We start from the raw sequence: 18480 nt of genomic DNA on the forward strand, positions 1-18480 counted from the left end.
TAATAAAATTAGGTTTTTTTCAGTTATGTTCGATGTTAAAGGGAAATTGCCAAAAAAGTATTAGAGAGGGTGTTTCCTAATATGGGGCTATTTAGAATGAGAAGTAGTAGTTTTAGGATAAGCGCTTAAAACATAGAAATGATGAAATTACCCCCCTCAAAAGGTTACAAATTTGTGGAATTCACTACCAGAGTGTGGTAGATGCCGAGACATTGAATAAATTTAAGGAGGAGATAGACAGATTTTTATTTAGTAATGGGTTGAAGGGAAAATGGAGTTGAGGCTAAGATGAGATCAGCCATGATCAGCTATTAAATGGTGGATCTGATTTAATACTCGAGGGGCTGAATTGCCTACTCCTATTTCAAGTTCTTATGCTTGTACATGTTCTTATGTTGTAATTATGTGTTTACTGGAAGCAAAATGCAATTGTGTAGTTAAAAAGGTAATTTGGAAGTATACATATTTTCAAATATATGCATATACTTGTACCAGTTGACTTCAAATCTAAATAGTGTAATAAAGAAATTGCCTATGAAATATTTTGTATAGAACTTTGACCTTTTTATTGTTCCTAAAACATGTTTACTCCGGTTTTTACTATATGAAACAAAAGATTGTGGTTCAACTTAGTTTTATTAAAACATTTGCAAGTTAAAGAAAACTTAGTTTTTGTAAAAGTTGTTAATTTTTCCCAAACAAGCTAACTGCCTGAAAAAAAACACACATTAGCAGCTCTGGTGAACTTGAATGGGCTGCTGGATTCAACTCAGAGTTCTGTTAACAGGGCACTCAAGGTCATCTTCATACAAACATCAGTTATGCATGAAGTCTTCGCCAACTGAGTTTCTGCTGAGGGAATGGCAGCCAGGTGTACCTCCTTATCCCCTCCTTCTGAGCCCTTCTGAAATATTCTCTGGGTAGCAGTCACAGTGTCCAGTGAGGTTAGGTCAGTTCATTCCAGATGTTCCCATTCTCTTTCTGAGATATAATTATGCCATGGTTCTAAGGGGTCTGGCTGAAGCTGGAGAATATAGTAACATAATGTCTGGCCCTATTGTGCTAGCTGAGTACTTCTTAATGAGTTTCTCCTCAGAACCACTCTTCTATGGTTAAGATGGAGCACTTCTGTTAAATGTGCAAGACAGATCGGAGCTGGTCCTTGTTTTATTTCGACCCGTGGTAACCTTGGCTGCTGCATTCCATCAGGCTTAACCAATTTTATGTTGGGCCAAATTACGTAGGTCATTGGCTGTTTGGTCACAGAAGGAACTCTGAATCATTATTTAAGTTTAAAGGCTGCCTCCAGCATGAAAGATTCAATGAGAGATATAATATTGAGGTTACTGAAGAATTTTGAAAGAAATAATTAAAGCAGAGTACTAGAAATGCTCAGTAGGCCTTGCAGCAACTCTGAAGTGCAAAACAGAGTTAAAATTTCAAGTCCAATGTGACTTTTTCTGAAGGAAAAATGTTGTCCATATTAATTATGTAACTCGTGTCAGAAAAAAATCTTTGAACTGGAATGTAATAGTTTTGGATACAGTATCTAATGCAATTTGATTTGCATTAATTTGGAGCTTTTATTCAGTTTTGTACCTGCTCTCAACAAGATTTTCAGTTCAGGAAGAAATGCTAAAATGATAGTTCTGTAATTAAGTTCCCCTTCTCACTTCATTCTTATTGGATTTATTTTTAGGTAAGATGGAGAACTATTTTGTGGGGCATAGGCTTGCAATTTGTTTTTGGACTCATTATTTTGAGAACAGAAGCAGGATTCCATGTTTTTCAGTGGATGGGAAGTCAAGTGCAGGTATGTGGGAGAACAGGAATTCATTGAAGAAAAGCACTGCACTTAAGATATTGTGCAGATTAACTGTTATTAAACATTATTGTTTTTGATGTGCAGGAGAATGGGTTATTTTATGCCATGCCATGTCATGTATACTGCGCAGGGTATTGAATTGTAATTAAGTAATTGAATTATTTAATTGCAAAGTTTGAATACAGTAGTATTATTGAGTTTAAGTTCTGTGAGTGTTAATATTTTTGTGGAAATTGTCGTAATTTTTTTATTCGGTTAGTGGACAACGGTGTGAAAGATTTTTCATATGTACTGTGTAGAAATACTGAGTAAAGGTGATCTGGCTGAGTAGTGTTGGGATCACTTTGGTAATGCTGTGGTGTAGAAACATTGGTGCATTATGTCCTTCAGGGAAAGAAATCTGCTATACTTATTTGATCTGACCTTTATCTGACATGAGATCCACAGCAATATGATTAGATTAGATACAGTGTGGAAATAGGCCCTTCGGCCCAACAAGTCCGTACCGACACACCGAAGCACAAACCACCCAGACCCATTCCCCTACATTAACCCCTTCACCTAACACTACAGGCAATTTAACATGGCCAATTCACCTAACCTGCACATCTTTGGACTGTGGGAGGAAACCAGAGCACCCGGAGGAAATCCACGCAGACACAGGGAGAATGTGTAAACTCCACACAGTCAGTCGCCTGAGGCGGGAATTGAACCCAGGTCTCTGGCGCTGTGAGGCGGCAGTGCTAACCACTGTGCCACCGTGCTGACCATATGGTTGACTCTTAACTCCTGGGCCAATTAGGAATAGGTAACAAATTCTGGTCGAGCAAACAATGCCTACAGCCTGTGAACAAATAAAAATAAAAGCTATGTTGGACCTACTGGATTACTATGTGATTTTCTTAATCATTTGTTTTGCCACAATGAACTTACTTTACCCTACAATGATAGTGCATCTGTACCAAATTGAAGCACAAGCAATATGCCTGTGAAGGGCATGCAGTTTTCTCAAGATACTGGGCATTCTGAAGTGGAGTCATGCTGCAGGATGATGATCAATGTGTATGAGGCAAGAAAGAGTAGGAGGGCACTGAGATCAACTGCCAGGGACAAGCACAATGAGGGATTGCAAGTAGTCAGTGAGATCAATTGGCAGAGATGAAGATAACAAAGGAAGACAGGTATACACAGTGAGATTGACTGTCAGAGACTCTATGATCAACAAGTCAACTGCAATCTGCTTATTGTAGAGACCATGGCTGTTTCTTTAGTTATGTTCTTTCTCTTGAAATAATTGCAGAAACTCTTTCATTTTATATTATGAGTTGGCTTTCTCTAATACTCTTATCTACATCCCCTTAATTGTCTTGTTTGTTATTTTTTGCTGGTTCTTATTTTGTCCAATACCTGACTCACCTATAATCTTAGCAGATTTGTGCAGTTTATTTCAGTTTAATACAATGCTTAACTTTATTGCTGAAAAGAGACATGCTTTGTCTAAGTTTTTTAAATCTTACATTCGTAAGGACAACTCACAAGAATACAAATCAAATTGAAAATCTACGTTTATACTAATTAAGAGCAAAGTGCACTGTAAATTTTTGAAGGTATTGCCATGGTCAATGCATAATAATGACTGACAGTTACCTGCCATGTTATTAAATCTGATTGGGCAGGTTGATACCCTAAGAAACAAACCAATGAAATGCTGTCATCTATTTTGTTAAGTTCAAATAGGTGTAGTACATGTGCTTGTTTTTTTCTACAAAAACAGGATCCTTTTAAAATATTTAGCTTTCAGTACATGCTGTCTGCTGCACTGCAAGCATAGATTAGATGCCAGTGTATTTCTTCACATTTTCAGAATCATCTAGGAAATAGTATCCAATTGCAGAATCATATGTAATGTTGGACATTGTGTTATGAATTTTACAAGTATAGATGGTATCAACAGTTCTTTGCCTGTTTTGAGCAACCGAAGGAATATGCTGTTTGAAATGATCCTCAGTCTTTGAAATGCATGACCTACATACCTGAATAAAACCAGCACTGGAATTTATATATTACATTACTCATTTGTGTGATAGGCTGAAAATTTATTTTGACTTGATGGCAACATCCTGTTAGTGATGGCAGCATGTGTTTTGCTACAGCTCAGTAGCAACCTCAAACTGGTGTCACGACATGAAGTAAACCACTCTACTAGTTTAAGCCAGCCACACAGAAAAGGTTCACCTCATGCCGCAATCTGTTAAAATTCGAGAGGCAAAGAACTATCCCAGAGGTTACAATTTAAAGTAAAACTTAACAATTTTATTTTTTAAGTCCAACAGAGAATATTAAAACCAACAACTATTTACAACTCATTTCTCTTAAACCTAACTATTACCTCACACTCTATAATACTGGTCTGATTAAAAAACCCCGATTAAGATTTACAAAAAAAAATCACGTTTCAGAACCAGTCAGCTTTGTCGATTCACATTTGTAGATTTTCCTCTTTACTTTTTTCTCTCGGTTGGCATTGATGTTCTGCTGCACAAACTTCTTATAGATAGGTACCTTTTGGAGAGCTGTTTTGCTGGCAGTCTGTGTTTATTGGTGACTTGGCAGTTCTTTTTCTAACTGTTCAAAATGTCCAGTTTTATACCCCAAAACATTGGATCGTTTCATTGGTTTTCATATTATCAAAATACTATTTCAAATTTGTTTGGAGTTTGGTACTTTGGGGCATAATGTAAACTAATTGGCCGAATTTGAATTTGTTTCTGTTTCATGGCAACTAAACTGCAGCTATTTGTTTCAACCAAGTGTTACGTTCTTACTTTGTTCAGGACTCTCTGTACTTTGTCAGTCCTTGCTAGCTTTTTAAGTCTCTTAAACGTAAAGTACAACTCTACACTTTCATAACATTATTTATCTGTTGCTCACACTGCATAGTCCTAATGAGGCAAGGTGACAATCTTCCACTAAATGAGTCTTTTTTCAGCAATATTGAAGTTCTGTACTACCAAATGATTATTCTTAACTTCCTAATTTAGACATGGATGCATTCTTCTCAAAGAGCCTTTTCTTCTCACTGGGATAAATCACTACTAAGAATTATTACATATCCCCTTAAAGGTCTGCTGCTGAACTCTACTATTTTTAAGCGGTGTCTCCTGGTAATTACAACTACGCATTCATTCTAATCTGGAAGCATGCAACCCTATACATCGTCACAAAACATTTTGTTGATGCCAAACCCAAAGACTGCACTTCGCATGCATTGCAATGAAGCATGATATTGACATGGAGTTCAGCGGGGAGGAGAGGGGTTAGAGTATGGGTAGAGGGATGTGGGGGGAGGATAGACTGTGCAGATTGGGGGAGTGAGATTGCAAGAGAATTGAGGACATGGTGGAGAAAGGCAAAGACGGTTCCCTTTTCCACTGCTTCCCCACCCTCCCCCACCCTTCCCCACCCTTCTCCCACTTCCTCTCTTCTCCCCCACTCTCCCTCTATTTCTTCCCTTTCCATCTCTCCCCCCACGTTTTCTCTCTTCTCTCCTTCCCCTGTCTTCCACTCTACTCTTCCTGCTGACTCTCCCCACAATATTCACACGCCACGCCTTCCTGTCCCTCTATCTGCCTTTCCCCTCCTTCCACCTCTCTCTACCTCCACATCGCTCCACCTCCATGTCCACATTACTCCATCTACATTTCCCTTTCCTTCTCCCTGTTGAGGTGGAGCTAGCTTGCCAATGTGTCTCTGCTTGTGATTGTCATTCATGTTTTAGTTGATGTAATTGTAAAAGTGCCAGAAGGGCACTTCAAGAGGCTGCTAACTGGCAGCATTTCAGGAGTTACCTCTGATAATGAACCCTGTTACAAAGATGTTGCCTGAATGACAGACCTACTGTAGCCCATGATCAATTATAGCATTCTGAAGGATAACACTCTCATTCTTTTCCATACACTTTGGCTTGTGCTTCAGGCTGGGAGGGAATAACCAACCCATTGAGGTCCAAAGCTGTCCAAAATCTTTTTAACTTATATTCTTACCTAGTTTTGTTTCATCCGCAAACTTGGAAATGTCATATTTGGTCCCCACATTCAAGTAATTGATATGGATTGTGAACAAGTGGGGCAAAACACTAATCCTTGTGGTATTTGACGAGTCACAGACTGACATCTTGAGAATTTTGTTTTAATTCATTCATGGAATGTGGGCATTGCTGACCAGGACAGCATTAGCTTTCATCAAGAAGTTACTGGTGAGTTGCATTAATGAACTGCTACAATTCATTTGATGCAGTTAGGAAGATAGTTTTAAAATTTTAGTTCAGTGACACTGAAGGTACATCAATGTATTTCCAAGTCTGGATAGTGAGTGACTTAGAGGGAGTCTCACAGGAATGGTACTTTCATGTACTTACTGCTCTTGTCCTTTTACATGGTAGTGGTTGATGGTTTGGAAGGTGCTACTGTAGGAGAGTGGCTCATTTATTCCTACCATCTGCTTTCTTTACATTTACCAACCTTCAGTCTGTGCCAGTATATGAACCTCCTGTGTGAGATGTTATCAAAAGTTTCCTGAAAATTGAAATACACAACAACCGATGGTTTGTCCTTATCTATTCCTCTTGTAATATTGTTAAAAACCTCTAGCTGTTTGCCAAACATGATTTTCTTTTCATAAAACATTATGACTTTCCCTTTATTTTCTGCACATCCTTTACAGTAATTTTTAGCATTTTGCCTGACAATGACATGAAGCTGACAGGCCTGTGATTTTCCCATTTTCTTCCTTAGTCCTTTCTTAAAGAGTGTGGTTACATATGCAACCTTTGCAATCTGCAAGCAGGTTCCAGAACCTATGTTATCTTAAATTATTGCTAGAATGATCCAATATGTTGATAGCTACTTCTTTCAACACTGAGATGGAGATCTTCGGATCCAAGGATTTGTGGCTTTTCAACGCTATTAATTTGTCCAGACTACATTTTTATTAGTGCTAATTTCTCTCTGTTCCTCATTCTCACTAGTTTTTTGGATTACTATTATTTCCGAATGTTTCTTGTATCTGTCTATATGAAGGCAGACATCAAGTCATTATTAGCTTCTCTGACATTTCACTCTTATAACATTTAAATTCTCCTGTTTTTGCCCATAATGGACCCACCTTTTAGTTTGTTAATATTTTCTCTTTTACGTGCCGACAGAAGGTTTTACAACTATTTTTGTTTATTAATTCACAGAATGTGGATGTTGCTCGTTAGACCAGCATTTATTGCTGATCTCTAATTGCCCAGAGGACGGTAAAGAGTCAACCATTTTGCTGTGGGTCTGGAGTTATGTATAGGCCATACCTGATAATAGTGGCAGTTTCCTTCCCTAAAGGATATTAGGTGAACCATGGGTGTTTTTCTGGTGACTAATAATGGTTTCACCTCATCATTTGATTCCCCAGAATACTATCTGGTCTCTGGATTAATGGTCTAGCGATAATACCATTAAGCCCTTAAGTTTACTTTCATATTCTGTTTTCCTTTTTTTATTGGTTTCTTGGTTCTCCATTTCTGAATTCTGAAATACTTCCAACCTACAGGTTTGTACTTTTTAAGCAATGTTAACCTTTACCTAATGCAATATTTAACTTCTTTAGTTAGCCCACAGTTAGGCCTTAAATTAATCCATATTTGTTATAATCCTTGCATTGTAATTTAAATATTAGCCCCACTACTGTCAATCTTTATAATGTAATTTTACAATTTACCACAATCAACTTGCCTCTTATTCCTTCTTAGTTCTTTTGTTTATACTTAGAATTATACAGCATGTAAACAGACCATGCTGTTTGACTAGTCCATGCTGACCAAATTTCCTGAACTAAACTAGTGCCACTTACTTGCGTTTGGCCCATTTCCCTCTAAACCTCTTCAATTATGTTCCTATCTAAATATCTTTTAAATATCGAAACTTCCTACATTTGCCATTTCCTCTGGCAGTTCATTCCACATACGATCTACCCTCTGTGTGGAAAATTGAGCTTCAGGTTCCATTTAAATCTTCCTCCTTTCACCTTAAAAATATTTCCCCTAGTTTTGAACTCCCCACCCTAGGGAAAAGACTTTTGCAAGTCACCTATTCAATACCCTAGTTTTGAATTGAACGACATTGTTTTCAAATTTAATGGCAAATGATTTCAAATTATGGTCATTTGTTCCTGGGGATTCTTCTATAAAAAGAGTTATGGACCAGGCCAGACCCCCTCAAAACATTTCAAGAAAGTGGCCCAGACACTAACTTTGCGAGTTGTTTTAAGCAGGTGTAATGTGGATATTCCACGAATGATGCAGCTGGTCAACCCACTTAGTTTTGAACAAAATAGAATTTATTTACAAGATTACTGAATGAAATACAAACAAAAGAGAATAGAACACAGAATAAGTTAACCCATCCAAAATCATAGAACATACAGCGCAGAACAGGCCCTTTGGCCCTCAATACTGTGCCGACCTGTGAACTCAATCTGAGCCCATCACCCTACACTATCCCATCATCATCCAAATGCATTTCCAAGGACTGTTTAAATGCCCATAATGTGGCTGAGTTAACTACATTGGCAGGCAGGGCATTCTACGCCCTTACCATGCTCTGAGTAAAGAACCTGCCTCTGACATCTGTTTTAAATCTATCACCCCTCAATTTGCAGCTATGCCTCCTTATACAAGCAGGTGTCATCATCCTAGGAAAAAGACTCTCACTGTCCACGCTATCTAATCCTCTGATCATCTTGTATGTCTCTATTAAATCCCCGCCTAGCCTTTTTCTCTCCAATGAGAACAGACCCAATTCCCTCAGCCTTTGCTCATAAGACATGTGTTCCAGAGCAGGCAACATCCTGGTAAATCTCCTCTGCATCTTTTCCAATGCTTCCACATTCTTCCTGTAATGGGGCGACCAGAACTGCACACAGTATTCAAATGAGGCTGCACTAGTGTTTCGTACAGTTGCAGCATAACATTACCGGTCCAGAACTCAATCCCTCTATCAATAAAACCGAACAGATCTTTTGCCTTCTTAACAGCGCTGTCAACCTGGGTGTCAACTTTCAGGGATCTATGTACATGGACACTAAGATTCCTGTGTATATAAACACTACCAAGAATCTTTCCATTGACCCAGTATTCTGCCTTCCTGCTATTCTTCCCAAAATGAATCACCTCATATTTATCTGCATTCAACTCCATTTGCCACCTTTCAGCTCAATTCTCCTGTTTTTCCAAGTCTCCCTGCAACCTGTAACATTCTTCCACACTGTCCACAACTCCACCGACTTTAGTATCATCTGCAAACCTACTAACTCATCCATCTATGCCTGCATCCAAGTCGTTTATAAAAATGACAAACAGCAGTAGTCCCAAATCAGATCTTCGTGGCACGCCACTAGTAACCGGACTCCAGGCTAAATGTTTTCCATCAACCATCACTTGTTGCCTTCTTACAGAAAGCCAGTTTCTAATCCAAACTGCTAACTTACCTTCAATCTCATGCGTTGCATTTTCTCCAATAGCCTACCATGTGGTACCTTATCAAAGACTTTACTGAAGTCCACTTTCACCATGTCATCCACATGGTTGGTCACCTTCTCAAAAAACTCAATGAGGTTTGTGAGACACAACCTGCCCTTGACGGATCCATGTTGACTATTTCCAATCAAATTGTTTCTTGCTAGATGATTATAAATCCCATCTCTTATAATCCTTTCCAAAACTTTTCCTACGGCAGACATATGGCTCACTGGTCTATAAGTACCTGGTTCTTCTGGTAATCCAACAGATTATATCAAATTGATGATGCTGTTCCCAATACTTGCAACAATCCCCATACACACCCATTGGCACAAAAAGTAATATGAAACAGAGTGTCATACAGGAGAGAGATGTCAGAAATTGCCAGCATGGGCCTGCTTCTTTGGGTCCAGCAGCTTCCAACTGCTTGACTGCTTTCAGTGAATAACCAGACTGGTAAAAGCCAAATCAAACCAAAGTAAAGCTGAGCTGGGAGAACTGGCCACCGCCCGTTCATTGTACATGTCTTTTTTTCAATCTTAAAAGCCTTTTTCCTGAGACAGTATCTGCTATCTATAATCAAACTGACCTGAAATCCCTTCCAAGCCCAGACTTTTTGGAGTCTATGTCTTTTCTGTCATCCTGACAAAAAAAGCCAAGGGTACCATAACCTTGTTAAAGGAACAGCGTTATTACAGAAGGTTATTAATTATTCCCTAGTATTAGATATAAAATTTGTTACTTGTTCCCTCATTGGTTCTTCAGCACACTGCTCTTAAGATATTCACAACTATCTTCAACCAAAAGTGCCGAAATGGATGATCCATCTCAACCTCCTCCACTGGTCTCCAGCATCACAGATACCAGTCTTCAGCTAATTTGGTTTAATTCTCATGATATCAAGAAATGATTGGGGTAACTGCAAAGGCTCTGATAACATTCAGGCAAAGATACTGAAGACTTGTCCTCCAGAACTTGTCACTCCCCTAGACAAGCTTTTCCAGTACAGTTAAAAGACTGGCATTTACCTGACAATGTGGAGAATTGCCCCGGTATGTCCTGTACATGAAAAAAGGACAAATCCAATCCAGCCAGTTATGATCCCATCAGTCAACTCTTGATCATCAGTAAAGTGGTGTCATCAACAGTGGGATCAAGCAGCATGTGCTTATTGATGGCCTACAAAGGCCACTCAGCTTCTGACCCCATTACAATCTTGGTTCAAACATGGATAAAAGAACTGATGTACAGAGATAAGGTGAGAGTGGCATCTTTTGACATTAAAATCACACTCAACCAAAAGTAGCACCAAGGAACCTAACAAAATTGGAATTTATGGGAATTGGGAGCAAACTCTTCATTGACTGGAGTTACACCTGAAACATAAGATGATTGTAGTTGTTGGAGGTCAGTTGTCTCAATTCCAGAACATCTCTTCAGGAATTCCTTAGGATAGTATCCTAGCCCAACCATCTTCAGTTGCTTCATCAATGACCTTCCTTCCATCATATGGTCAGAAGTAGGGATGTTCGCCGACGATTGTTCACTGCTCAACGCAACAGGTTCTGAACAACATCCAGGCTTGGGCTGAAGGTAGCAAGTAACACTTCATTCACATAAAAACCAGAGAGTGACCAATTCTAATAAGAAAGAATCCAACCATTGGCCCCTGACATTCAATGGCATTACCATTACTGAGTCCCCCATTATATCAACAATACAAGGATTACCATTGACCAGAAACTGAACTGGACTTTCCATATAAGTACAGAGCAGGTAAGGGGAATAGTCTAGTGAGTAACTCATCATCTGACTTCCCAAAGCCTATCCACTATTTGCAAGACACAAGTCATGCGTGTGATGGAATGCTCCCCACTTGCCTGTCTGGGTACAGCTCCAACAGTACTCAAGAAGCTTGACACCACCCAAGACAAGACAATGCAGCTACTTGATTGGCACTGTATCCACTAAAATCCACTTACTCCACTAACACACTCGTTCGCAGCAGTGTGTACGATTTACAAGATGCACTGTAGAAATTTACCCCAATTCTTAGACACACTTCAAATCCATGACCAATTCCACTTAGGAGGGCAAGGGCAGCAGATACATGGGAACACCACCACCTGCAAGATACCCCTCCAAGCCACACACCTTCTTGACTTGAAATAAATTGCTTTTTCTTTAGCGTTGTTTGGACAAATTCCCTCCCTAATGGCATCATGGATCTATCTACAGTATATGGACTGCAACAGTTTAAGAAGGCAGCTCACCATTACCTTCGCAAGGGCAACTAGGGATGGGCAATAAATGGTGGCTAGCCAGCAACAGCCATGTCCCATGAGAGGATAGAAAAAAAATCTAGAAATTCATCCGACTCAGCATTGGTGATCAGTAGATTAACCCAGTCCACATGTAGATTGACATCACTGCATTACCCTTGTTTACCTGCACTTTTGGTTTCCTGAGGCAGTGAAACAAGGACCTGATTTGAGGAAGAAAGCATTTGTCTTCCTAGTAAAAGTATGCTTGCTGTTGCCTGTCAACTAGTCAGCCTAGAATATTGGTGTTTATACCAAGTTAACAGAGGCAAAGCCAAACATGAGGCTAGATTTGGCTGAGGTCATCCTGCAAGGTGACCTTTATTATCACTCAATGGAAGTGCCGCCTTCTATCAGTCATCTGCCAATTATAGCGTAATTGTGTGTAAGAGAATCAGGACGAGTAAAGGCTCATGGAAGAAATATTGACTTCTGTATGAAATAGTGAGTGGTTTATGGTTTGACTTATGAAGTTGGTTTGGAATATTTGTTTTGAGCCTTTATTTTAGCATTATGGCTAAGGAGATGATGTAATTGTCATGAATAGAGAAAGACGGTAAAATAAAGTGTAGGGCAGGTCAGAAGTGGAGATGGAGGTTGTATTCTCTGCTACTGGAGTTAAATGAATCAATTCTGGTCAATTGACAAGAAAGGGGATGAGTTTTATGTCTCCTTTTTTTTGTTGCTCCTCCTCAGGTGGAACAATACCCTGATAACAATAGCTGTATCCTTTTGACAGAAAAGTTATGCAGCAGAGTAGAGTGACACTTTACTTATGCCCAGGAAAACACTGCATGGTTTTTCCACAGGTAGTCGAAGAAGTCTTTTAACACCTTAGACATCTTCCCATAAGACCATAAGACATAGGAGTGGAAGTAAGGCCATTCGGCCCATCGAGTCCACTCTGCCATTCAATCATGGCTGATGGGCATTTCAACTCCACTTACCCGCATTCTCCCCGTAGCCCTTAATTCCTCGAGACATCAAGAATCTATCAATCTCTGCCTTGAAGACATTTAGCATCCCGACCTCCCCTGCACTCTGCAGCAATGAATTCCACAGGCCCACCACTCTCTGGCTGAAGAAATATCTCCGCATTTCTGTTCTGAATTGACCCCCTCTCATTTTAAGGCTGTGTCCACGGTTCCTAGTCTCCTCGCCTAATGGAAAAAATTTCCTAGTGTCCACCCTTTCCAAGTCATGTATTATCTTCTAAGTTTCTATTAAGTCTCCCCTTATTCTTCTAAACTCCAATGAATACAATCCTAGGATCCTCAGCCGTTCCTCGTATGTTAGACCAACCATTCCAGGGATCATCCGTGTGAATCTCTGCTGGACACGTTCCAGTGCCAGTATGTCCTTCCTGAGGTATGGGAACCAAAACTGGACGCAGTACTCCAAATGGGGCCTAACCAGAGCTTTATAAAGTCTCAGTAGCACAACGGTGCTTTTATATTCCAACCTTCTTGAGATAAGTGACAACATTGCATTCGCTTTCTTAATCACGGACTCAACCTGCATGTTTACCTTTAATGAATCCTCGACTAGCACTCCCAGATCCCTTTGTACTTTGGCTTTACGAATTTTCTCACCGTTTAGAAAGTAGTCTATGCTTTTATTCTTTTTTCCAAAGTGCAAGACCTCACATTTGTTCACGTTGAATTCCATCAGCCATTTCCTGGACCACTCTCCCAAACTGTCTAGATCCTTCTGCAGCCTCCCCACTTCCTCAGTACTACCTGCCTGTCCACCTAACTTTGTATCATCGGCAAACTTCGCTAGAATGCCCCCAGTCCCTTCATCCAGATCATTAATATATAATGTGAACAGCTGTGGCCCCAACACTGATCCCTGCGGGACACCGCTTGTCACCGGCTGCCATTCCGAAAAAGAACCTTTTATCCCAACTCTCTGCCTTCTGTTAGACAGCCAATCCTCAATCCATCCCAGTAGCTCACCTCAAACACCATGGGCCCTCACCTTGCTCAGCAGCCTCCCGTGTGGCACCTTATCAAAGGCCTTTTGGAAGTCTAGATAGACCACATCCACTGGGTTTCCCTGGTCTAACCTACTTGTCACTTCTTCAAAGAATTCCTTCAAAGAAACTTTTACTATCATTTCTAATATTACTGGCTAGCCTACCTTCATATTTGATCCTCTCCTTCCTTATTATTCTCTTTGTTATCCTTTCCCAATCTTCTGATTTCCCACTGCTCTTGGCCACTTTATAGGATCTCTCTTTTTCTTTAATACACTTCCTGACTTCCTTTGTCAGCCATGGCTGTCTAATTCCTCCCCGGATAATCTTACTTTTCTTGGAAATGAACCTCTGTACAGTGTCCTCAATTATTCCCACAAACTCCTGCCATTTTTGCTCTACTGTCTTCCCCGCTAGGCTCTGCTTCCAGTCTATTTTTGTCAGTTCCTCTTTCATGCCCTCATAATTACCTTTATTTAACTGTAACACCATTACATCCGATTTTGCCTTCTCTCTTTCAAACTGCAGACTGAACTCTACCATATTATGATCGCTGCTTCCTAAGGGTTCTTTACTTTAATATCTTTTATAAAGTCTGGTTCATTACAAAGCACTAGGTCCAGAATAGCCTGCTCCCTTGTGAGCTCCATGACAAGCTGTTCCAAAAAGCCATCCTGTAAGCATTGTATGAATTCCCTTTCTTTGGATCCACTGGCAACATTATTTACCCAGTCCACCTGCATATTGAAGTCTCCCATGATCACTGTGACCTTGCCTTTCTGACATGCCTTCTCTATTTCCCGGTACATGTTGCTTCCCTGGTCCTGACCACTGTTAGTAGGTCTGTTCACAACACCATTTATGGATTTTTTGCCTTTGTGATTCCTCAATTCCACCCACGCAGACTCCACATCATCTGACGCTATGTCATTCAGTGCCATAGATTTAATTTTGTTCTTAACTAACAAGGCAACCCCACCCCCTCTGCCGACCTCCCTGTCTTTTCGATAAGTTGAAAATTCTTGGAGGTTTAACTGCCAGTCCTGTGACCCCCCTGTAACCATGTCTCTGTGATGCCTACCACATTATAATCATTCACTATGATCACAATTGTGTGACAATATGACTTTTGCTTTATGTATGCTTCCCACATGTGCTAGGATTGTACACCAAAGTCATCAGTGGGGCATTGCATAGGCCTAATCACTCAATGGCCACTCTCTGATTTGTCATGATGGTAAAATGGACAAGTGCACAAAAAGACAGAGTGACTGCTGTGAGCAGACTGTTGCTCGTCCTGCCTGTTTGTTTCTGATAAGAATGAGTGAAGTGTAGTTAGCTTTCTTTGCATCGCCTGATCCAACTTGAATGATACCCCATGCATTATAGTTCATTGCCATAAACATCTTCACATCCATTGGCATTGCTGTTCTGGCTGTGTTCTGAGATTGCAGTTCCAGTAGCAGATTTCAGCAAGAAACTTCTGAACGTTTAATATCCTATAGTGGTAGTGGTTAAGGTAGGAGATTTGCTCCCTGAAAACCTTGGGTAGATATAGCCTCCTGACAGCCGTTCTCCAGTTATTCCTCAAGAAGCTTGTTTTCCTTTATATTGCCTTTGGTCATTTTCCCGCCATGCTGCAGACCAAGGGGAATCTAAACATTGAGACCAGAACTCTTTGGCAGTGCAACACTACATGCAAATTTACTTAACAGTACAAATAACAAATCATTTATGTAAACTCAGCAACACCAGTGCTAATTAGAGTTGGCAAGGTGGGAGTGCGATGTCCCTCTTGCAGCTGGATGCATGTTTAGCATTATGAGGTTAAGAGAGGGAATTAACTGGAATGCTGTGCTCTCAAACAGAAAAACTTGTTTCATGTAAGCTTTGCACACTGGCACCATGATCTGCCTGATTTGCTTATTCCTGGTGCATGGTCCTTGCATTTGAGCTCAGAACTTCAATCAAATGTTTCCCAGTGGTCAGCATTAGGTGCCACTATTTTGTGACTAAAGTGGCACCCATTGCATTGTGAATACAATAAGCAATAAAATTGTGTGGCCTGCATCTCTTTTTACACTTTGACATTTTGGTTTGATTTGATTTGATTTATTACTGTACCTTTGCTGAGGTACAGTGAATAGTGTTGTTTTGCTTGCTTTACAGGCAGATCATTCTATACAAGCATATCAGGGTAACAGAACAGAGTGCATGATATTGTGTTACACTGCTGAGAATGTACAGGGAGAGTTCAATATTAACATTAAAGAGGTCCATTCAAAAGTTTGATAACAGCAGGGAAGAAGCTGTTCTGGAATCCATTCATATGTGTATACAAACTTTTTATATCTTCTACTCAACGGAAGAGGGTAGAAGAGAGTATAATTGGGGCTGGAAGGGGTCTTTGATTATGTTAGTTGCTCTTCTGATGCAGCAGAAAGAATAGCTGAAGTCAATGTATAGGAGACTGGTTTGTGTGATGGACTGGGCAGTGTTCACAACTCTCTAAAGTTTCTTTTAGTTTTGGGAAGGGCAGTTGCTGTACCATGCATCTAGAGGAGATACTTTCTATGGTGTGTGACGATACTGCTCCTTTGACAAGGTTGTGTTGTCCTTGGTTTGTTATAAAAGTTTTGTACAAGGCAGAGTTGCTGAGATATCAGGGTCTATGTAGACAGGCCAACAACAACAAGAGGTGAGGCTATACTGGATTTGGTTCTAGGTAATGAACCAGGCCAGGTGTTTAGACTTGGAGGTAGGTGAGCACTTCGGGGACAGTGACCACAACTCGGTGACTTTTACTTTAGTGATGGAGAGGGATAAGTGTGCACTGCAGGGCAAGAGCTATAGCTGGGGGCAGGGAAATTATGATGCGGTGAGGCATGACTTAGGATGCGTGGATTGGAAAAACAGGCTTCAGGAGAAGAACACTAATGATATGTGGAGATTGTTCAAGGAACACCTATTGAGTGTCCTTGATAAGTATGTACCAGTCAGGCAGGGAGTAAAGGGTCTTGTGAGGGAGCCGTGGTTTAATAGGGAATTGGAATCCCTTGTGAAAGGGAAGAGGGCGGCCTATGTAAGGATGAGGCGTGAAGGTTCAGTTGGGGCGATTGAGAGTTATAAGGTTGCCAGGAAGGATCTGAAGAGAGAGCTAAGAGCAGCGAGAAGGGGACATGGAAAGTCCTTAGTTGGTAGGATTAGGGAAAACCCAAAGGCTTTCTATAGGTATGTCAGGAATAAAAGGATGACCAGGGTAGGTATCGGTCCAGTCAAGGATAGTAGTGGGAAGTTGTGCGTGGAGGCGGAGGAGATTGGTGAGACACTAAATCAATACTTTTCGTCAGTATTCACTCAGGAACGGGACTCTGTTGCTGGTGTGAATATTGAGTCACAAGTGATTAGAATGGATGGCCTTGAAGTATGTAGGGAGGAGGTTTTGGGAATACTGGAAAGGATGAAAATAGATAAGTCTCCTGGGCCTGATGGCATTTACCCTAGGATCCTCTGGGAAGCTAGGGAGGAGATAGCAGAGCCATTGGCCTTGATTTTTATGTCGTCATTGCCAACGGGAATAGTACCAGAAGACTGGAGGATAGCGAATGTGGTCCCCTTGTTCAAGAAGGGGAGTAGGGACAGCCCGAGTAACTATAGGCCAGTGAGTCTCACTTCTGTTGTGGGCAAAGTCTTAGAGAGAATTGTAAGGGATAAGATTTATGAACATCTCGATAGGAATAATGTGATCAAGGATAGTCAGCATGGTTTTGTGAAGGGCAGGTCATGCCTCACAAACCTTATTGAGTTCTTTGAGAAGGTGACTAAGGAGGTGGATGAGGGTAAAGCAGTAGATGTGGTATATATAGATTTTAGCAAGGTGTTCGATAAGGTACCCCATGGTAGGCTAATGCAAAAACTACAGAGGTATGGCATTGAGGGTGCATTAGAGGTTTGGATTAGGAATTGGCTGGCTGGAAGGAGACAGAGGGTAGTAGTTGATGGACTAGGTTCATCTTGGAGTGCAGTTACTAGCGGTGTACCACAGGGATCTGTTTTGGGACCGTTGCTGTTTGTCATCTTTATAAATGATTTAGAGGAGGGGCTTGAAGGCTGGGTGAGCAAGTTTGCGGATGACACAAAGGTCGGTGGAGTTGTGGACAGTGAAGAAGGATGTGGCAGGTTACAGCTGGATATAGATAAGTTGCAGAGCTGGGCAGAAAGGTGGCAGATGGAATTCAATGTAGCTAAGTGTGAAGTCATTCACTTTGGTAGTAGTAACAAGAAGATGGATTACTGGGCTAATGGTAGGCTACTTGGTAGTGTGGATGAGCAGAGGGATCTTGGTGTCCATGTACACAGATCTCTGAAAGTTGCCACCCAGGTAAATAGTGCTGTGAGGAAGGCATATGGTGTACTGGGCTTTATTGGTAGAGGAATTGAGTTCCGGAGTCCTGAGGTCATGTTGCAGTTGTATAAGACTCTGGTGCGGCCTCATCTGGAGTATTGTGTGCAGTTTTGGTCGCCATACTATAGGAAGGATGTGGAGGCATTGGAACGAGTGCAGAGGAGGTTTACCAGGATGTTGCCTGGCATGGTAGGAAGATCGTATGAGGAAAGGCTGAGTTACTTGGGCCTGTTCTCATTGGAGAAAAGAAGGTTTAGGGGAGATTTGATAGAGGTGTACAAGATGATTAGGGGTTTAGATAGGGTAGACACTGAGAACCTTTTACCGCTAATGGAGTCAGCTGTTACTAGGGGACACAGCTTTAAATTAAGGGGTGGTAGGTATAGGACAGATGTT

At 40.8% G+C, this 18480-nt stretch overlaps 1 protein-coding gene across 1 annotated transcript in view; it reads left to right on the top strand.

Annotated features, from left to right (window-relative positions):
* The window catches only part of LOC132825926 (solute carrier family 28 member 3-like), a 152375-nt gene that overhangs the window by 56670 nt on the left and 77225 nt on the right, over positions 1-18480 (top strand). Inside the window, exon 5 of the mRNA XM_060841569.1 lies at positions 1700-1813. Coding sequence (XP_060697552.1) covers positions 1700-1813 — 114 coding nt within the window. The remainder of the gene's footprint in view (positions 1-1699; positions 1814-18480) is intronic.

Source organism: Hemiscyllium ocellatum, chromosome 2 (assembly GCF_020745735.1).
Source record: "Hemiscyllium ocellatum isolate sHemOce1 chromosome 2, sHemOce1.pat.X.cur, whole genome shotgun sequence".
Classification (NCBI taxonomy): Eukaryota; Metazoa; Chordata; class Chondrichthyes; order Orectolobiformes; family Hemiscylliidae; genus Hemiscyllium; species Hemiscyllium ocellatum.